This window comes from Callithrix jacchus, chromosome 16 (assembly GCF_049354715.1).
Source record: "Callithrix jacchus isolate 240 chromosome 16, calJac240_pri, whole genome shotgun sequence".
Classification (NCBI taxonomy): Eukaryota; Metazoa; Chordata; class Mammalia; order Primates; family Cebidae; genus Callithrix; species Callithrix jacchus.
In genome coordinates, this window is record NC_133517.1 from 33,440,523 (window position 1) to 33,462,988 (window position 22,466).

The following is a 22,466-nucleotide window of genomic DNA, read 5'->3' on the forward strand; positions in this document are numbered from 1 at the left end:
TTCGAGGAAATGATAACAAGAATGGATAACTTAGAGAGGAATATGAATGAATTAAAGGAGCTGAAAAACACAATACGAGGACTTCGCAAAGCATGCACAAGTTTCAACAGCTAAATTGACAAAGCAGAAGAAAGAATATCAGAAGTCGAAGATCAACTCAATGAAATAAAACGAGAAACCAAGATCAGAGAAAAAAGTGCAAAAAGGAATGAACAAAGTCTCCAAGAAATGTGGGACTATGTGAAGAGACCTAACCTACGTTTGATAGGTGTACCAGAATGTGACGAAGAGAATGAATCCCAGCTGGAAAATACTCTTCAGAACATTATCCAGGAAAATTTCCCCCACCTAGCGAGACAGGCCAACACTCAAATGCAGGAAATTCAGGGAACACCACAAAGATATTCCGCAAGAAGAGCAACCCCAAGGCACATAATCATCAGATTCAACAAGGTTGAAATAAAGAAGAAAACACTAAGGGCAGCAAGAGAGAAAGGTTGGGTCACCCACAAAGGGAAGCCCATCAGACTCACAGCAGATCTCTCGGCAGAAACACTACAAGCCAGAAGAGAGTGGGGGCCAATATTCAATATCCTTAAAGAAAAGAACTTTCAACCCAGAATTTCATATCCAGACAAACTGAGCTTCATAAGTGAAGGAAAAATAAAATCCTTTGTGAACAAGCAAGTGCGGAGAGATTTTGTCACCACCAGGCCTGCTTTACAAGAGCTCCTGAAAGAGGCACTACACATAGAAAGGAACAACCAGTACCAGCCATTCCAAAATCACACTAAATGAGAAAGAGCATCAACATAATGAAGAATCTACAACAACTAATGGTCAAAACAGCCAGCTAGCATGAAAATGGCATTATCAAATTCACACATAACAATATTAACCCTAAATGTAAATGAACTAAATGCACCAATCAAAAGACACAGACTGGCAAATTGGATAAAAATTCATCAGTGTGCTGTATCCAGGAAACCCATCTCACATGCAAGGATACACAAAGGCTCAAAATAAAGGGATGGAAGAAGATTTACCAAGCAAATGGAGAGCAAAAAAAAAGCAGGAGCTGCAATTCTCATCTCTGATAAAATAGACTTTAAAGCAACAAAGATCAAAAGAGACAAAGAAGGCCATTACATAATGGTAAAAGGATCGATACAACAAGAAGAGCTAATGATCCTAAACAAATATAGACCCAATACAGGAGCACCCAGATACATAAGGCAAGTTCTTAATGACTTACAAAGAGACTTAGACTCCCACATAATAATAGTGGGAGACTTTAACACTCCACTGTCAATATTAGACAGATCAACCAGACAGAAAATCAACAAGGCTATCCAGGGCTTGAACTCAGACCTGGAGCAAGCAAACCTGATAGACATTTACAGAACTCTTCACCCCAAATCCACAGAATATACATTCTTCTCAGCACTACATCACACCTACTCTGAAATTGACCACATAATTGGAAGTAAAGCACTGCTCAGCAAATGCAAAACAACTGAAATCATAACAAACAGTCTCTCAGACCATAGTGCAATCAAGTTAGAACTCAGAATTCAGAAACCAACCCAGAACCGCACAGCATCATGGAAACTGAACAACTGGCTGTTGAATGTTAACTGGATAAACAATGAAATGAAGGCAGAAATAAAGAAGTTCTTCAAAACCAATGAGAACGAAGACACAACATGCCAGAATCTCTGGGACACATTTAAAGCAGTCTCTAGAGGAAAATATATAGCAATAAGTGCCCATATGAGGAGAATGGAGAGATCCAAAATTGACATCCTATCATCAAAATTGAAAGAGCTAGAGGAGCAAGATCAAAAAAACTCAAAACCCAGCAGAAGACAAGAAATAACTAAGATCAGAGCAGAACTGAAGGAGATAGAGACACAAAAAACCCTTAAAAAAATCAATAAATCCAAGAGCTGTTTTTTTGAAAAGATCAACAAAATAGACAGACCACTAGCCAGATTGATTAAAAAGAAAAGAGAGAACAACCAAATAGATGCAATAAAAAATGATAAAGGGGAAATCACCACAGATTCCACAGAAATTCAAACCATCATCAGAGAATATTACAAACAACTCTATGCACATAAACTAGTAAACCTGGAAGAAATGGATAAATTCCTGGACTCCTGTGTCCTCCCAAGCCTAAACCAGGAGGAAGCTGAAACTATGAACAGACCAATAACAAGGGCAGAAGTCGAGGCAGCAATTAAGAGCCTACCAAAAAAGCCCAGGTCCAGATGGGTTCACAGCCGAATTCTACCAGACACACAAAGAGGAGCTGGTACCATTCCTTCTAAAACTATTCCAAATAATCCAAAAAGAGGGAATCCTTCCCAAATCATTTTATGAGACCAATATCATCCTGATACCAAAACCCGGCAGAGACCCAACAAGAAAAGAAAACTTCAGGCCAATATCCATGATGAACATAGATGCAAAAATCTTCAATAAAATATTGGCAAGCCGATTGCAACAGCAAATCAAAAAACTTATCCATGATTATCAAGTAGGATTCATCCCGGGGATGCAAGACTGGTTCAACATACGCAAGTCTATAAACGTAATTCACCACATAAAAAACCAAAAACAAAAACCACATGATTATCTCAATTGACGCAGAGAAGGCATTTGACAAAATTCAACAGCCCTTTATGCTAAAAACCCTCAATAAACTCGGTATCAATGGAACGTATCTCAAAGTAATAAAAGCTATTTATGACAAACCAACAGCCAATATCATACTGAATGGGCAAAAACTGGAAGCATTCCCTTTGAAATCCGGCACTAGACAAGGATGCCCTCTGTCACCACTCCTATTCAATATAGTTCTGGAAGTTCTAGACAGAGCAATCAGGCAAGAAAAAGAAATAAAGGGTATTCAAATAGGAAAGGTGGAAGCCAAATTGTCTCTATTTGCAGACGACATGATAGTATACCTAGAAGACCCCATTGCCTCAGCCCAAAAACTCCTGAAACTGATAAGCAACTTCAGCAAACTCTCAGGATATAAAATCAATGTACAAAAATCACAAGCATTCCTGTAAACCAATAACAGACTTAAAGTCAAATCAAGAACGAACTGCCATTCACAATTGCTACAAAAAGAATAAAATACCTAGGACTACAACTCACAAGGAACGTAAAGGACCTCTTCAAGGAAAAGTACAACCCACTGCTCAACGAAATCAGAGAGGACACAAACAGATGGAGAAACATTCCATGTTCATGGTTAGGAAAAATTAATATTGTGAAAATGGCTATACTGCCCAAAGTAATTTACAGAATCAACGCTATCCCCATCAAGCTACCATTGACTTTCTTCGCAGAACTGGAAAAAAACACCATGAACTTCATATGAAACCAAAAGAGAGCCCGCATAGCCAAGTCAATTCTAAGCTAAAAGAACACAGCGAGGGGCATCACACTACCGGATTTCAAACTATACTGCAAGGCTACAGTAATCAAAACAGCATGGTACTGGTACCAAAACAGAGATATAGACCAATGGAACAAAACAGAGGCATCGGAGGCAACACAACATATCTACAACCATACAATCTTTGATAAACCTGAAAAAAACAAGCAAAGGGGAAAGGATTCCCTGTTTAACAAATGGTGTTAGGAAAACTGGCTAGCCATGTGCAGAAAGCAGAAACTGGACCCCTTCCTGACACCTTACCCTAAAATTAACTCCAGATGGATTAAAGACTTAAACATAAGACCTGGCACGATAAAAACCCTAGAAGGAAATCTAGGCAAAACCATCCAGGACATAGGAGTAGGCAAGGACTTCATGAACAAAACACCAAAAACATTGGCAACAAAAGCCAAAATAGACAAATTGGACCTAATCAAACTCCACAGCTTCTGCACAGCAAAAGAAACAGTCACTAGAGTGAATCGGCAACCAACAGAATGATAAAGAATTTTTGCAGTTGACCCATCTGACAAAGGGCTGATATCCAGAATTTACAAACAGATTTACAGGAAAAAAAAACTCAAACAGATTTACAGGAAAAAAACAAACAAGCCCATTCAAAATTGGGCAAAGGATATGAACAGACACTTTACTAAAGAAGACATATATGAGGCCAACAATCATATGAAAAAATGCTCATCATCAGTGGTCATCAGAGAGATGCAAATCAAAACCACACTGAGATACCATCTCACGCCAGTTAGAATGGCGATCATTAAAAAATCTGGAGACAACAGATGCTGGAGAGGATGTGGAGAAAAAGGAACACTTTTACACTGTTGGTGGGAGTGTAAATTAGTTCAACCATTGTGGAAGACAGTGTGGCGATTCCTCAAGGCCTTAGAAATAGAAATTCCATTTGACCCAGCAATCCCATTACTGGGTATATATCCAAAGGACTATAAATCGTTCTGCTATAAGGACACATGCACACGAATGTTCATTGCAATACTGTTTACAATAGCAAAGACCTGGAATCAACCCAAATGCCCATTGATGATAGACTGGATTGGGACAATGTGGCACATATACACCATGGAATATTATGCAGCAATCAGAAATGATGAGTTTGTGTCGTTTGTAGGGACATGGATGAATCTGGAGAACATCATTCTCAGCAAACTGACACAAGAACAGAAAATGAAATACCGCATATTCTCACTCATAGGCAGGTGATGAAAAATGAGAACACATGGACACAGGGAGGGGAGTACTAAACACTGGGGTCTATTGGGGGGAAAATGGGAGGGCCAGTGGGGGGGGGAGCTGGGGGAGGGATAGACTGGGGAGAAATGCCAAATGTGGGTGAAGGGGAGAAAGGAAGCAAAACACATTGCCATGTCTGTACCTATGCAACTGTCTTGCATGTTCTGCACATGTACTCTAAAACCTAAAATGCAATAAAAAATAAATAAATAAATATGTTTTAAATGTACTTTCTGCTTAATGAGCTTTGAATCCATCCACAAATGCACCATGTAGGTATACAACGTGGTGGGCAACTTTGCTATTTGCAAATGATAGAACCAAACAAGAGGTTGTTTACCAGCTTTTATGTAGCAGAGATCACAGAATATGCCTGCAACATTGCTTTTCCATTACTGAAATTTCAGTATTGGCTCATCTGTTCTCTTGTTACAAAATCCAGATGATAGAAACAAATTTATAAAGACATTTCACAAGGTTATTAATATCTATAAAGTTGACTAAGCATGCATTTTTTAAGCCCTAGGTGTTGGGACTGTACTTGGCGAACATCTATGGCAGTAAAATTGACATTTCTGTGGTCATCAAGGGTCTACAGGGCCTTTTTTATTTTTATTTTTTGAGACGGAGTTTCATTCTTTCGACCAGGCTGGAGTGCAGTGGTGCGATCTGCGCTCACTGCACCCTGCATCTCTCCTGTTCAAGTGATTCTCCTGCCTCAGCCTCCTGAGTAGCTGGGATTACAGGTGCCCGCCACCATGCCTGGCTAATTTTTTTTTGGTATTTTTAGTAGAGACAGGGGTTTTGCTGTGTTGGCCAGGCTGGTCTTGAACTACTGACATCAAGTGATCCTCCCGCCTCGGCCTCCCAAAGTTCTTGGATTACAGACGCGAGCCACCACGTCCGGCCACAGGAGCTTTTTTAGAAGATGCTTTACGCCACATAGTAATGCAACACTGAAAAGACAAACCGTCTTTTCTCTGCTTTCGCATCTCTTTTCTTAACTTCTGGAAATCCTGAAAGTTTGTCCATTGCACTTCGACAGTTGTCTACAGAAGTTTCTCAGTACACCTACCAGCTGAGCCTTCACTATGTCTCCGAATTTCTCACGTTTCAAGTCGAGGTCTTTGGGCTTGGCAAAATCTGGGCATGCGCAGGAGCTCAGCCAACCCGTGGCTCCGCCTCCCCTCCGCTCGCAAGGGAAGCGGGTGAGCGGTTCCGCGCTTGCGCAAGCGTGTTGGTAGGTTACGCTGGGAGAGCGCATGGGCAGACAAACGGTACGTCCGTTTGTCCGGAGCTGAGGGGCCGTGGGCGCCATCTTCTTCTGGGCTCACTGAGGGCTCTACCTGTTCTGGGGAGGCTGCGGCGACGAAGAGTGCCCTCAGCCTCCGGCCTTGTGTGTCCGACTCGGCAGCAGTGGTGTGTGTTTGCCAAGTGCGAAGCAGTTCCCCTCTGGGCGCCGGGGATGGGGAGGGCTGGGCGACCAAGCCGGAAGAACGGGGAAAGGCGGGGCCGGCGGTCGCCCCTGGATCTAGCGTAGCTCCTGCAGTTAGGGCACCCTCTTTTCTTGCTAAAACACCGACTCTCCCTTTCCCGTCAGCTTCCATGTGGTGGTGTATGTGCGCTTCCCAGGGATCTTGAGAGTGAAGATCTCGAAGGATTTCATAGGTATTTTTTTTTTCTTTGCTATGTCATCGTAGTCAGTGGTGGCAGAAAAGCGCTGCAGGCCCGGCTCGTTAGGCTTGAGAAGGGCAAGTGTTTTCAGTTAGATTTGGGGGCAGTTCACCCTCTGGCGAGTTACGGTGGAATGTTTGCCCTTGAGACGGCATAACGGAAAGGCACAAAGGTTGGGCGGTCCAGGTTAATTTGAAGGCTGATTTTGGCTGAAAGTCTGGCGACAACATCGGATCCCACTTAGCAACTTTGGCCTGGCGCGAAAGAAGGAAGCTCTGACCTGTGGGAATTGTGGACAAAGGCTTTTGGCCGTAGAATCGATGCCTTCGGATGATTCCCGTTTGAGGATGATGGATGTTGGGAGAAATCCTGTGCCCTGTGGATTCGTCTTCATTTACAATTCTTCTTAGGGACTATGGCTCTAATTGGTCATACTTTTGGTTTTTATTTTAAACATCTGCATTATAAAAGGTGGATCATCATGAATAATTACGGGTTGGTGTAGATTATTTTCTGCAGGGGAAACTCACGTTTAGAATTTGAATGTGCTACATCATGACTTTGGGCTTTACGAAGTAGTCACAGAGTTAAAAAAAATTCTTTCCCTTACCATATCTGGAAAATGAATTTTTCTTCGTTAAAAATCAAATGGATCTGAGATATTACCTATTCAAATTCAGCCTCCCTCCCCTGTTTGCCTCTTCGTATCTCCTTAAATCTTGATTAGAAGATGCACATTCCATGTTTAGTTATGATGGTGATTAAGTGGTATGAATCGTTTGATAAAAAAGCAAAGTTATTTAAAATGCGCTTTTAATTTCACTGACTTACTCAAATGATCTTTTAGGGACCCACTTTCTTTTTGTAGAAATTTTAACAGATTAATGTCTCCAAATACATAAGGCACAAAAATACTTTTTGCATTCATAACTAGGAAAATTTTAATTGCAGAGTACTTTAGGGCAATTTTTGTGTTTTGCTTTTGTGTAATTTAGTGTGTTAGGAGTAGAATTTCTGGAGAATTTGCTTAAGGAAATACCATATTGGAAACAGAAAAGTGCCCATTTTGAGAGCTGATCTCTTAGTTGGTCTCTAAGGTGTGTTATTGCAGAGGCATAAATGGTGCATAACCCTACTGTCTTAAGGGCAGAGAAGTTTAAGCATTAGTTGTATTTTAACTGTGGCAAATGAGAATAAAGTTTTTAAAGAGTCTGCGTGAATTGGAATTCATGAGATTTGTGCTCATGAAACTATGTAGTTAAAAGATAGTTTTTAAGTTAGGTAGGATAAATTACTAGAGATTTTTTTGAATTTGTGATATAATTATTCCTTGAAACGTCTCTAATTTCTCTTGTAGATGAATTTATGTTCCCAGGGTAAATCCCTTTAAAATTTTTAAGAAAGCTTAGGAGAGACAAAAATATGGTGCTTTCTGAAATATGTTAAAAGTAAAAGAGTAGCTAACACAATTTGCATAGGAGGGAGTCTTGGGACTTTAGTGTGGATAAATATTCCAGAAACTATTTATAGTTTTTGTTGAAGTCTTGGTCTGGATATTGGTTTGTTGAAGAAAATAGGCTTTTTAATTTTTTGTTCCTGTGCAAATACTTTAATAGCAAACTTCATTAATATTTTTCATATGTAGAATGTGTGAAATAATTTGATGTCTTTGCTAGTTTAGCTTCTGGTTAATCTATGGACTCCCCCCCCCCCCTTTTTTTTTTGAGACGGAGTTTCGCTCTTGTTACCAAGGCTGGAGTGCAATGGCGCGATCTTGGCTCACCGCAACCTCCGCCTCCTGGGTTCAGGCAATTCTCCTGCCTCAGCCTCCTGAGTAGCTGGGATTATAGGCACGTGCCACCATGCCCAGCTAATTTTTTGTATTTTTAGTAGAGATGGGGTTTCACCATGTTGACCAGGATGGTCTCGATTCTTGAGCTCGTGATCCATCCGCCTGGGCCTCCCAAAGTGCTGGAATTACAGGCTTGAGCCACCGTGCCTGGCCTATGGACCCTTTTTAAAGGAAAACAGACCTCAGTGCATATGTCTTCAGACCCCCACTTTGGGGGAACAGTGATACTTAAGTGTAAATACTCGATTAAAGCCACATTTATTTGTACATTAAAAACATGTAAATTATGCCAGGTGCAGTGGCTCATAGCTGTAAGTCTTAGCACTGTGAGAGGCTGAGGCAGGCTGATTGCTTGAGCCCAGGAGTTTCCTACCAGCCTGGGAAATATGAAATGCTGGCTCTACAAAAAATACAAAAATTAGCTGGGTGTGGTGGTGTGCACCTGTAGTCCCAGCTACTTGGAAGGCTGAGTTTGGAGGATTGCCTGAGCCTGAGTAAGTTGAGGCTGCAGTGAGCCAAGATCATGCCACTGCACTCCAGCCTGGGTGGCAGAGTGAGACCCTGTCTCCTCCCTCCCCAAAAGTGTAAATTATAATGATTAGTTTGGCAAGTCTTCATGAAATAGGTTGGGTATTCCTGAAAGTATTAAATGCAAATTTCTTAAAAAAGAATACATTGAGATTTTTCAGTGACCTGGTAATCTCAATATTGCAAATTCATTTTTACTTTTCTGCATTGTCATTTGGGTTTCCTTGGTAGAATGCGGAGTAGTTGTTTGAAATGGAAATGTGCTACTGCCATTATTAATATTAGCATTATTATTAGCATTTTCTGTTTGACTTGAGATGAATTTTAACAGTTACTATTTTTGCAGTACGGAGTGGTATTGAGATTTTGACTTTAGGGATATTGTAGTATTTGCCTTAATTCTACTGGCATCATGAAATTTGGTTCTATGTGTGGAAGTGTGAGTTTATATAGACCTTTAAATATTTGCCTTAATTCTACTGGCATCATGAAATTTGGTTCCATGTGTGGAAGTGTGAGTTTATATAGACCTTTAAATTGCATCTAAACAGTAGCCATAGGTTTGGATTTATTCTTTTAAAAATTGATTTTTGGATTTCAGCCTTTGTTGTTTTATTTATTGTATAATTTTGAATGATTGCTCTTTAATTTGATTTGGTCTTATGTTTTGAAAGGGAGGAGAACAGCTCGAGAGTTGGATATAAATATAAACTAGAGTTTTGGATTTTCGTGTGGCAAAATAATTGAAGGTCTTTTTTCTTTTTTGAACTTTTCGTACTCGAATTTTACTTGTAGAACAGTTTTTTGAAGTAGATGTAAAACTTGTCTACAGCAAAATGTATAGACCCTAATGATACAAAGCAGTAAACCTTGATAAATTTATACACCCATGTAACTACTACTGCATTCAAAATATATAACATTTCTGTCACTCCTTTCTTCATGCTACTTCCAATCAAGGAGCAGTTGTTCAATTTTTGGCAAGTTTTAAATTTTTAAATAATTTTTATATGTCTATTTGGATATTGTATCTCCTTTTTGCAGAAGGATGATTAATTTCCCCTTGGAACAAAAGACCATTTTCTAACACCTGTAATTGTGGTTCCTTATATTGCTTCACTTTTGATAGGTAATTCTGAAATGGATATCCTAATCTGGCGTTGTTTAAGATAAATTACAGGGTTCAAGGATTAATTATATTTCATTTTCTTTCCACAGTTAAGTTGCTTTTACAGAATTAACAGGTCTCCAAGAAATTTTAAAAAAGGTAAGATATCCAGAGTTTAAGGCTTTTTACAGAGACTTGACAAAAAAACATGTGAAGTAGAATAGTATATCTAGGTACCTATGACTTCTGTTCTTTTTTTTTTAAAGACAGGGTGTTACTCTGTCACCCAGGCTGGAATGCAGTGGTGGCACTGTTGCAGCCCATTGTATCCCCAAATTTCAAATTTCTGGGCTCAAGCAGTCTTCCCGCCTCAGCCTCCTGAGTAGCTGGGATGGACTACAGGTGCATGCCACCACACCTAGCTAATTTATTGTTTTTAGAGACAAGCTCTCGCTCTCTTGCCAAGGCTGGTCTTGAACTCCTGGCCTCAAGCGATCCTCTTGTCTTGGTCTTCCAAAGCCTGGGATTACAAGCATGAGCCGTCATGCTGGCCTGGCTTTTGTTCTCTGTGTTTGGCCAGTGGTAGGCAATATATTATGAGCAAAACTTATATACTAACCATAGATGAATTTTCTAAATATGCAAAATTCATTGCAGTTGATAAAATGCTTTAATTTACAAAGCTCTCTCATGTTTCAGTAGAAGATAAGATTCTAAATGAGTCTGAAAGTAGTTTGGTCTTGTGAAGCAGCATTTGGCAGATTTGCAAAGGAAGATTTTTATATTTTTGATGTTCCTATTGTATAGAATAGGTGATACGAAATGTTTCTTCAAGGTAGTTGGTTTATTTGTATTTTTAGATGGGAGAAAGTTTATTCCTTGTTTTCTTTAATAATTAGATATGATCAGTATTTTTGTGAACTTGTATCTTGTTTTCATTTATAAATGTTGAAGGAAGCAGGAACCAGGTAATTATTAAGCTTAGTTTGGGCTAAGGTACTTCAAAAATAAGACTTGCTATTATGTGTACCTTTTTGTCTGCAGGTCATTATTGCTGTGGTTTGAGCTCAGCATGGCTGTAGTCATCCGTTTACTGGGGCTTCCTTTTATTGCGGGGCCTGTGGATATTCGTCACTTCTTCACGGGATTGACTATTCCTGATGGAGGAGTGCATATAATTGGAGGGGAAATTGGGGAGGCTTTTATTATTTTTGCAACAGATGAAGATGCAAGACGTGCCATAAGTCGTTCAGGAGGGTTTATCAAGGATTCATCTGTAGAGCTCTTTCTTAGTAGCAAGGCAGAAATGCAGAAGACTATAGACATGAAAAGAACTGATCGTGTAGGAAGAGGGCGCCCACGATCTGGGGCATCAGGGGTTGGCAGCCTGTCCCATTTTATTGAGTCTGTTAAGGAAGAAGCAAGTAATTCTGGATATGGCTCTTCAATTAATCAAGATGCTGGGTTTCATACTAATGGTACAGGACATGGTAATTTAAGGCCAAGAAAGACAAGGCCATTGAAGGCTGAGAATCCTTACTTGTTTCTACGAGGTTTGCCTTACCTAGTAAATGAAGATGATGTACGTGTCTTTTTCTCTGGTTTGTGTGTGGATGGAGTAATTTTCTTAAAACATCATGATGGCCGAAATAATGGTGATGCCATAGTAAAATTTGCTTCCTGCGTTGATGCTTCCGGAGGTCTTAAATGTCATAGAAGTTTTATGGGTTCAAGATTTATAGAAGTAATGCAAGGATCAGAACAACAGTGGATTGAGTTTGGTGGTAATGCAGTTAAGGAGGGTGACATTCTTAGGAGATCTGAAGAACATTCTCCACCAAGAGGAATTAATGATAGACATTTTCGAAAACGATCTCATTCAAAATCTCCCAGAAGGACACGTTCTCGTTCCCCTCTTGGATTTTATGTTCACTTAAAAAATCTGTCCCTCAGTATTGATGAAAGAGATTTAAGAAATTTCTTTAGAGGGACTGATCTGACTGATGAACAGATTAGATTTTTATATAAAGATGAAAATAGAACAAGATATGCCTTTGTGAGGTTCAAGACTCTGAAAGACTACAATACTGCTCTGAGTTTACATAAGACTGTTTTACAGTATCGTCCCGTTCATATTGATCCAATTTCTAGAAAACAAATGCTGAAGTTCATTGCACGTTATGAAAAGAAGAGATCAGGGTCACTAGAGAGAGACAGGCCTGGACATGTTTCACAGAAATACTCTCAAGAAGGTAACTCTGGCCAGAAGCTATGCATCTATATAAGAAATTTTCCATTTGATGTTACAAAAGTTGAAGTGCAGAAGTTCTTTGCAGACTTTCTTCTTGCCGAGGATGACATTTGCTTGCTTTATGATGACAAAGGTGTTGGTCTGGGAGAAGCATTAGTGAAATTTAAATCAGAAGAACAGGCCATGAAAGCTGAACGTTTAAACCGACGAAGATTCTTAGGGACAGAGGTATTATTAAGACTTATATCTGACGCACAAATGCAGGAGTTTGGTGTAAATTTTTCCTTGATGTCCAGTGAGAAGATGCAAGCTCGTTCACAGTCACGTGAGCGAAGTGATCATTCCCATTTATTTGACTCAAAAGACCCACCAATATACTCAGTTGGTCCTTTTGAAAGCTTTAGACATCAGCTGGAGGACCTGAGGCAACTGGATAACTTCAAGCATCCCCAGAGGGATTTCCGGCAGCCTGACAGGCACCCTCCAGAAGACTTCCGACACTCCTCAGAGGATTTCAGGTTTCCCCCGGAGGACTTCAGGCGTTCCCCAGAGGACTTCAGGCGACCTCGGGAAGAGGACTTCAGACGGCCTTCTGAGGAGGACTTCAGGCGCCCTTGGGAGGAAGATTTCAGGCGCCCTCCGGAGGATGACTTCAGGCACCCTAGGGAGGAAGACTGGAGGAGGCCCCTTGAGGAGGATTGGAGGCGGCCACTGGAGGAGGATTTCAGGCGGTCTCCCACGGAGGACTTCAGGCAGCTTCCTGAGGAGGACTTCAGGCAACCTCCTGAGGAGGACTTCAGGCGGCTCCCAGAGGAAGATTTCAGGCGGCCATCCGAGGAGGACTGGAGACGGCCCCCAGAGGAGGACTTCAGGCGGCCTCTTCAGGGAGAATGGAGGCGACCACCCGAGGATGACTTCAGGCGGCCCCCAGAGGAGGATTTCAGGCACTCCCCTGAGGAGGACTTCAGGCAGTCACCCCAGGAGCATTTCCGGAGGCCACCTCAGGAGCATTTCCGGCGGCCACCCCCGGAGCATTTTCGGCGGCCACCCCCGGAGCATTTCAGGCGGCCACCCCCGGAGCATTTCCGGCGGCCGCCCCCGGAGCATTTCAGGCGGCCGCCCCCCGAGCACTTCCGGAGACCGCCCCAGGAGCATTTCAGGCGTCCGCCTCAGGAGCATTTCAGGCGTCCGCCTCAGGAGCATTTCAGGCGCTCTCGAGAGGAAGATTTCAGGCACCCACCAGATGAAGACTTCAGGAGCCCTCCCGATGAAGACTTTAGGCACCCACCTGATGAGGACTTCAGGAACCCCCAGGAGGAAGATTTTAGATGCCCTTCTGATGAGGACTTCAGGCAGCTCCCAGAGGAAGACCTTAGGGAAGCTCTGGAGGAGGACCCTAGACTTCCTGACAATTTTAGACCTCCTGGTGAGGATTTTAGGAGCCCGCCTGATGATTTCAGAAGTCACCGCCCTTTTGTGAATTTTGGTCGCCCAGAAGGTGGCAAGTTTGATTTTGGAAAGCATAATATGGGAAGTTTTGCTGAGGGGAGATTTATTCCTGATCCAAAGATAAATTGTGGTTCAGGTAGAGTAACTCCTATTAAGATAATGAATCTTCCATTTAAAGCTAATGTTAATGAAATTTTAGACTTTTTCCATGGTTACAGAATCATACCTGATTCAGTTTCAATACAGTATAATGAGCAAGGCTTACCTACAGGGGAAGCCATTGTTGCTATGATAAACTATAATGAAGCTATGGCTGCTATTAAAGATCTAAATGATAGGCCAGTTGGGCCCCGAAAAGTTAAATTAACTTTGCTATAGAGAGCATTTCTAAATTCAGTTATCTTCCTTGCAGTATTGATAGAGTAAAATACATTTGTTTTTAAAAGGTGTTTTTTTTTTTAATCTAGTGAAGTGTTTTAATTTTGACCTGTGAATAGAACAAATGTAAATAGTAGAATGTGAATCTGGTTTTCTTTTGCTTGCAAATTGCCATTCATTTTTTTTCTAATTTAAAATTATACATGCTGTTCTTTTCTTTGATGGTGAGAAAGAATTCCCTGAGTTCATTCATTTTTGTTGATGTCATGGGTAAGCTTCAAGACTCACTGAAGTAGAGTTGTATTTGGGGAAGTTACATTTCACTTTTTTTTCATTCTGTAGTCTACATTTTTTACTCAAACTATGTAAGGAAATAGTGACTGACTGTTCAGGTTTGGCATTTTCATTGCTACCTGCCTGCAGAATTAACGCCCTCTTTCTTGTCTGAGATATTACTGTGTTAAGTGTCCTGTTAATTATAAATAGTTCAAAATGGACAGTCAACTTGAAATTTACTTATGTAAAAAGCTTAGGTGATTCTTAGGGTTTCCATGTTCAAAACTTTACAAAGTTTTATAAAAATAAAATTGCAACTTAATAGAGCAACTAATTAACTTGTATTTGTATAAAAAGAAAAAAGAATTGCAGCTTGATATTGTGAAGTTTTTCAATAGCTTTATTAAACCATATTTCTGATGAGAGGGACCAGACATTCTATAATAATAATGTATAGTGCTGTGTGTAATCCCATGGTTTCTTCGACATCTTAACAAAATAAGAATAATACAACATATTCAAAAGACAGTAAAATAAGAATCTAATTGTAGGTGCAAGGGGACTCGGGCTTATGCTGGGAAGAATCTGACAAATGGTAGTTTGTTTTTCTAGGAAGAATCTACTGATGAGTCACATAACTTGCATGTAATACTAGGTTCTCATTTTTTAGCTTCAAAACTTTGTATCCATGCAAAGACTCCATAACTAAGACTTGTGTGGTTGAATTTTGACTTCTTAGATATTCAGCATTTAGTGCATACATTTCTCAGATAGGAAATTTGATTTTCTATACCCATAATAATATTATGGCTAACAGGCACTTACTATGTGCTAGGCACTGTAAGCACTTTATATGCATAATCTCAGTATTCCCTATGAGTACAGGGTTAGTTATTTACCTCTGTTTCACAAATGAGATAATGAAGTGGGAGATTAAGCAACTTGCTTGAAGTCACAGGTATTAAATCATGGGGCCAATTTCAACCCAGACCACTGACTCCAGTTCATGCTTACCTTTGTTGCCTCACTTTTTTAAATGGTATTTTAAATTAGGAATCCATGCTAAAAGATAACTTGCAAAGATAAGTGATATTTTCTTATTTCAATTATTGGTTTAAAATTAGCATTAAAAAAGGTAAAACCAGCATGCTCAAACATTGTTAATTGAAAAAAAGTGAGTGACTTTAAAAGTTTCTTTATATTCAGGGTTTCTCTGGGGATACTCACATTGTATATTACTGGCTTCTGTTTCAGAATTGTTCATTTTATTTGACATGATTGACTTTGGTTGGCCTTTTATAATTTACATAAAACATAATTTTCCTCAGTTCTGTAATCCAGATTTAACACGTTGAGTAAATAAGAATACAGTTAAATTTACATATGGTAATTTAAGGATATTGCATAGGTAGAACACTTTGTCAGTAATTAATCAGTTAGTACCTTATGTATTTTTGGTGTTACTTTTCAGTGATTTAAGGAAATCTAAGAAAAATCTGATTAAATTTCTTGGTTTTAAATAGTGAATAAACAAAATCTGTTCACTATAGAATGAATAAACAGGTAAATTTGATACAAAAAAGCACCTCAGTATGATTCTTGATAAGCTTGTAAGTAGCTAGGATAACGTTAAATTGATTGTTTGGAATATCGAAACCAAGCACAGTGAAGAAAGAAAGAAATATTTTTAATTGAGCAAAGATTGTATAGATGGTTCATTTGGTCAGCCATCTTGAATAATATATGGAAAGTTAAAAAAGACTTCTCAAATACAAAGGAATAAAGCTAAGAAGCTTTATGTGAGAGATTATTTACTGTGGAATTGCTTTTCAAACTGGGCTGAGGTGGCAGATAAGAGCCTGGCTATACTAAACATAAGCTTTGTAGTTTTATTTTATTATTTTAAGAGCCAGAGTTGTTCTGTTGGGTAGGCTGGAGTGCAGTGGTTTGATAATGGTTCACTGCAGCCTCCAACTCCTGGGCTCATGCTGTCTTTCTGCTTCATCTTCGTGAAAGCTGGGACTACTGGTGTGTGCCACCTTGTCTGGCTAAGTTTTAAATTTTTTTGGAGAGACAGGGTCTCACCGTGTTGCCCAGGCTGTTCTGGAATTTCTGGCCTCAAGCAATCCTCCCTCCTTGGTCTCCCAGAATGTTTTGGGTTTGCAGGTGTGAGCCATTGTGCCCAGCCTTATATTTTGATTTTTAAATTAATTGATGTGAATATTTCCTTTTACTCCTTAACATATCATGGTTTAGTATTTTTAAACTTTATTGTAAAAAGTTTATTACAGAAAGTGGTATATTCTAATTGGGAGCCATCTTTGCACATCTCTCCCCAACTCTGCCTTTAGTGATATGTCAATAAGAAATTGACCATGGCAGGAGTATTTACACCATAGAAATTGCAGCAAATCAAGGCATTCCCCTCCCGTTGTCCCCTCAGAGAGCCAGCTTCCCAGCACCTTATCAGTTTCAAACATAAAAATAAATTTCCATATACACATCACTCAGCTTCAGTATTATCATCTCATATAATCTTATAGCCAGTTTTTCCTCTCCTATCCTGAAGGTATATCAGGTACACTGGAGGCATATTTTCTAGTCTGATATCCAGTGGCATTTGTCTTAAAGCCATACATTTTTTGCCTAGAAATTATCTAAAAAAATGGAGATCGTGTCTAGAAAGGCAATTCCACAACCAAGATAGGTAAAAATTATATTAGGAGTGCTTTTCTATCAATTTACTGAGAACACTGTTCAGAGCTGTGGTTCTTGAGCCATGTTATCGCCTGTTAAGTAGTGACCTTGCTGCCTTTGTTTTTGCAGTAAATACAAGCTGTTTATTGAGCTGTATTAGATATTATATGATGTATAATTATGAATTAACTATTTAATTTTGATAATCCTAGTAAATGTACTACAGGTCAAGTACTCCTAGTCTGGAAATCTGAAATTTCAAATGGTCTGAAAATCGCAAACTTTTTCAGTGTCAACATGATGCTCAAAAAATGCTCATTGCAGCATTTGAGATTTCAAATTTTGGGGTTAGGAATGTTGAAATGGTATAATGCAAATACTCCAAAACCTGAAGAAATAAAAAATCTTAAATATTTCTGGTCTCAAGCACTTCAGATAAAGGATACTCAATTTGTATTCCTAGTTTGGAGATAATAGATAAGGAGACTTAACAGGCTGGGTTGGTTGGATTGGTTGCCTATTGTGGCAGTGGAAAGCTAGGAATGTTTTTTTTTTTTACATTTTTAAGTGTATTTAAGTCTTAAATGGTTACATAAGTACCCTTATTAATAGTCTTGAATTTGCCTCAACCCACAAAGTAAAAATATTTACTATCTGGCCCTTTAAAAATTAGACCAGACCTAGGTTGGCAGATAGTAAAATATTTAATGGTCTAATTAATGAAAATTTTACATTAATGAAAGTATTTTCATGGATAGTATTCCTTTTGTTCTTAGAGTATTTCTTTGAGGTAGGCAGAACGTATATTTTATTCCAGAATTACTGTTTTATGCAGTTTTAACTTTACCAACAAGGCAAATAATGCTCAAGAGAAGTTGCTCTTCACATTTAGTAAGCAGCAAGATACAGTAACTGCTGTTTTCCCCCAGATTACACCACCAAATTTAAATACTGAGTGAGGAAGTAGTGAATATCCAATGATATCTTTTTCTTAAGAATATTTATGGTTTTTAAATGTTTTAAATATTTTACAAAAAACTACTGAAGTAACTTTGTCACTTAGGACTGTTCTCAGGAAAGAGTGCTTTGTTAAGAACAGAGCCATGAATGACAAAGTCAAAAACTTTCTAGAAAGTCTTTATTTTTCTGTTATGAATAACTGCATTTTTGAATTATCCCAAATGATTTTATAAATTCTTTAACTTTTATATGCCTGCCTGGTATCCATGAAATAAAAGTATAATTACTTACCAAAAGAGACAGAAGCATCAGATACACTGAAAGGCTCCAATTGTTTTATGTTTTTCAGAAATAAAAGTGACTATACCCTTTAATTAACTATATGGTAGCTTGGTAAAATTCTTACAGAATTTTTTTTTTTTTTGAGACAGTGTTGCTCTGTCACCAGGCTGGAGTGCAGTGGTGTGATCTTGGCTCACTGCAGCCTCTGCCTCCTGGGTTCAAGTGATTCTTCTGCCTCAGCCTCCCAAGTAGCTGGGACTACAGGCATGTGCCACCACGCCCACCTAATTTTTGTATTTTTAGTAGAGACGGGGTTTCACTATGTTGGCCAGGCTGGTCTCAAACTACTAACCGCCTTGGCCTCCCAAAGTGCTGGCATTACAGGTGTGAGTCACCGCATCCGGCCAGAGTTTTTAATGGTTTATGGTATTCTGTGATGAGAAAACACTCCACCAAATTTCTAGCCTTCCAAAAGTTGCAGTATCGTGTATAAGTATGACAGCAGTTTTAAAACCAGAGTCAGATTCAATGTGGCTCTTTTTACAGTTGAAATTTATGCTTTATGTGTAAACATCAAACACTGGTACCTTAGTGTCACATTATCTTTACTCTTTGATTATACTCTTCTTGAAAAGTAAATTTTACTTATCAAACAATAAAACAAAAATTTAGGGAAAGCATAAAAAAATCTTTTTTTCTTAAGGCTTCATGGAATATAATTACATGTAATCAGAATGACAACTTAGGACCCTTTTCTGGGATTATGAAAGCATGGAGTCTTAACCTAAAAGAAGCTAAGTGGAATTGTTAGATCTTTTGATTTCTGTTGTAATGTACTATTGGAACTTCAAGTAGATATAGTGCATTAATATGAAATACTTTGAAATATACCATCTTTTAAAAAGAATGGTACTTAACACAAAAATCACATAACACTAGGTAGGATTCAAGCCTTCATTTGTGGTCAGCATAAGTTTCCATTAGTTGGTCTTCATTTTGAGGCTTAACATATCAAAGTGAGTATAAAGTTCTACAATTTAGTCAGTGTGTATTTCATGTCATTTATGATGAAAATGGAAACATGTAGTTAAGACAATTAATTTTCTTCTTCTGTAGCATCTAACTCTTCATCCTCATCATATTCTGCTTGTTGATCCTTTCTTAGTCGACAAGTGGATACCTGTTAAAAGTTAACACATTTTTAAAAATAAAGATACTAAAAAAATTTTACATGCTTGGTATCTTTTTATGCTATTATAGCGAAGGGCACACAACAAATATTTCAGAAAAATGTCCATATGTCGTAACTTTTAGTAGTGAAAATTCCCTATGAATTTTAAGCTTAGAAGTCAGTTTTTTCGTTCATATTTTTTTGAATAAAAATGTATAATTAACCATTTGATTCTAGTTGGATAGCCATCAATACTTCAAAAACATTACCTTAAAAGTATAGACTCAGGCTGGGCGCAGTGGCTCATGCCTGTAATCCCAGCACTTTGGTAGGCTGAGGTGGGTGGGTCACCTGAGGTCAGAAGTTTGAGACCAGTCTGGCCAACATGGTGAAACCCCATCTTTACTAAAAAAAATACAAAATTAGCTGGGCATGGTGGCGCATGCCTGTATTAGTCCCAGGTACCTGGGAGGCTGAGGCAGGAGAATCACTGGAACACAGGAGGCAGAGGTTGCAGTGGGCTGAGATTGTTCCACTGCACTCCAGCCCGGATGACAGAGCGAGACTCCGTCTCAAGAAAAAAGTATAAACTCAGCATATTATGTTAACAACAAATTTTGGCTCATAAAAACAGTATTTGAGAATCATTAAATGGCGAAAATAGAAGGATATTTCAGCTAGGGAGTGGGACAGAAATACTGATATAAAAGTAATGTGATTTAAATGGAATGAGGATTGAGAATCTGAATTCACCAGCTTTAAGTTGCTTGACTGCTGCACATGGGGTATGTTGCTTAAAACTTCTCTGAGGGTGATTATGTCTAACCCAGGGGACAATAGGAAATGTCTGGAGATGCTGTTTGTCACTATTGGGGCTGTGTGTTTACGTGTGCTACTGGCATCTTCTGGGTAGAGGCTGGGGATGTTATTATCTGCTTAGCTTTTTTTTTTTTTGAGACAGAGTTTCGCTCTTGTTACCCAGGCTGGAGTGCAATGGCGCGATCTCGGCTCACCGCAACCTCCTCCCCCTGGGTTCAGGCAATTCTCCTGCCTCAGCCTCCTGAGTAGCTGAGATTACAGGCACGCGCCACCATGCCCAGCTAATTTTTTTTTGTATTTTTAGTAGAGACGGGGTTTCACCATGTTGACCAGGATGGTCTCGATCTGTTGACCTCGTGATCCACCCGCCTTGGCCTCCCAAAGTGCTGGGATTACAGGCTTGAGCAACCGCGCCCGGCCCATTATCTGCTTAATATCTTTACCATATACAGGAGAATACTCCGTCCCCTTCTTCCTCCCTTGTGGGCCCAATTATTTGTCCCAAAGTCAGTAGTGCTGAGGTTGAGAAACCTAGGGATAAAGCATTCTAAAGTGCTATACAAGTGTTAATTAAGGTAACAATATTAGTTGTAGTCAAAATGTTAATATGTACTATACAAGTGAATTTATGAAATTTATGTTCAAGGTACTTAATGCTGGAATAATAAAAATATTGGGTTGGGAGAGATATACGTGTAAAACAAATGCTTAGAGGAGAATCAAATGAAAATCAAATAGAAAAGAGAAATGAGAATTTTTTTTTTTTAAATTAAGATGAGGTTTCACCATGATGGCCAGGCTGGTCTTGAACTCCTGACCTCAGGTGATCCACCCACCTCAGCCTCCCAAAGTGCTAGGATTATAGGCGTGAGCCACCGTACCCAGCCGAGAAACTGTTTTCAAAATACAACTTTTATTTACCTAAAAGTCGTATACCTAAAAGTTGTATTTTGAAAACAGTTTGCTGAATTTTGTATTCTGAAGGCTAGATATGAAAAAAAGGGTTTGGCAAGTTGTGGCCCAGCCAGCCTCCTGCTTTTGTAAATAGAATTCTATTAGAACACAGTCACACTGCTTTATGTGTTTATAGTTGTTGGGTAGAAACCATATGGTCCACAAAGCCTAAGGCATTTAGTCTCCACATCTTACAGAAAAAGAACCTGCTCTAGATACTGGGAAACTCAGGCTTTCTGGATATAGAAAAAAATGAAATGATTTCTGTATTCAGCAAAAGCCCTTTATTGGTATAATTCAGTATTAAATTTATATTTATAATTTAATCAGATCCACTAAGTCTTGACAGATTTAAACCTGAGTTTGACTTCAGAATCTGTGGTTTTCATATTATAGCAGATAACACATCTGCATTAGTATTCTTCTTTTTCACTTCTGCTCTCAAGTGTTATGCTTTATTACATATAAATTACAGTGTAAAAGATACTTAAGAAATAACAGCTGCACCTAGTGGAATCTTCGGTCATTTTATAGAAGAGGAAGTAGGTCTGGGGAGAATAAGTTACATGAGGTGTGATGACCGAGGGGAAACATTTTTAGAACTCAACAATTCCAAAGGCAGCAGCTCAAATTCCTTTAGATTATGGTTTCTTACTCACCTGTCCTGTTCCAGATACACACTTAGCTGACAGTGATCTCTGAAGAGGTGACTTTGAATTTGCTCTTACAATATCTAAACGAGATGAATAATCTGGTGCATACAGAGAATTTCGGAAAACCTATTGTAATGATAAAAATATAAAGTAGATGATAAAAGACAGTCAAGTTCTTTAGTTAAAATTTTTTTTAAACAACTCCCCCCAAATGGACAAAATTCCAGTTATTACAAATGTAAAACAAAAAAATAAGTTAGAAAGATGAAAGCTAAAAATTATGTTTGAACTATGTAAGATGATGGCAGATATAAATTAGTCATGAAACAATCATTTAAATGCTTTTGCCAGGAGAACTGCAAAAGTTCAGACCCTTAAAGAGCATGCAAGCTAGTAGGGAGGCTGCGGCTCACACCTTTGATTCTCTCTGTTCCTCATATTTTCAACTGTTACTAATTTAACTTCACCGCAGTACTGCTATGGAAAATCACCTTAGAGTAAATTGGAACCACTATAATTTATGGATTCCAACCTTAACTAGTATCTGGAATGCCATGACTTCTCAGCTCTCTTTCCTTAAGGCACTATTTCCAAATGTTACTCTTAAGCCTGCCTATCTCCATCTTTTCTATCCTACTCCCACCATTTCTCTAATAGACTAGTAGGTAAGGTTATCAGATGTCAGTCTCTTCAA

At 39.0% G+C, this 22,466-nt stretch overlaps 2 protein-coding genes across 12 annotated transcripts in view; one reads left to right on the forward strand and one right to left on the reverse strand.

The window, feature by feature from the left end:
* Positions 1–5,954: 5,954 nt before the first annotated feature.
* Positions 5,955–17,348, forward strand: RBM12B (RNA binding motif protein 12B). 7 transcript variants are annotated; one of them, XM_002759073.7, is made up of 4 exons: positions 6,010–6,139; positions 6,321–6,388; positions 9,993–10,041; positions 10,927–17,348. In XM_002759073.7, the coding sequence occupies exon 4, from the start codon at positions 10,955–10,957 to the stop codon at positions 13,958–13,960; it is 3,006 nt and encodes a 1,001-aa protein (XP_002759119.1). In that variant the 5' UTR covers positions 6,010–6,139; positions 6,321–6,388; positions 9,993–10,041; positions 10,927–10,954; the 3' UTR covers positions 13,961–17,348. The 7 variants fall into 7 exon arrangements, with proteins under 7 accessions (XP_035133356.1, XP_002759119.1, XP_008981143.1 ...); XM_035277465.3 differs by lacking the exons at positions 6,010–6,139; positions 6,321–6,388 and adding an exon at positions 5,955–5,997; XM_008982895.5 differs by having other exon boundaries at positions 6,010–6,889.
* Positions 14,616–22,466, reverse strand: part of CIBAR1 (CBY1 interacting BAR domain containing 1) — a 35,135-nt gene continuing 27,284 nt past the window's right edge. For all 5 annotated transcript variants that reach the window (XM_054246459.2, XM_054246457.2, XM_078352701.1 and 2 more), the window contains 2 exons: positions 21,779–21,898; positions 14,616–19,355 (listed from right to left, as the gene is read on the reverse strand). In XM_054246459.2, the coding sequence (XP_054102434.1) occupies positions 19,272–19,355; positions 21,779–21,898 (204 nt within the window). In that variant the 3' untranslated portion in view covers positions 14,616–19,271. The remainder of the gene's footprint in view (positions 19,356–21,778; positions 21,899–22,466) is intronic.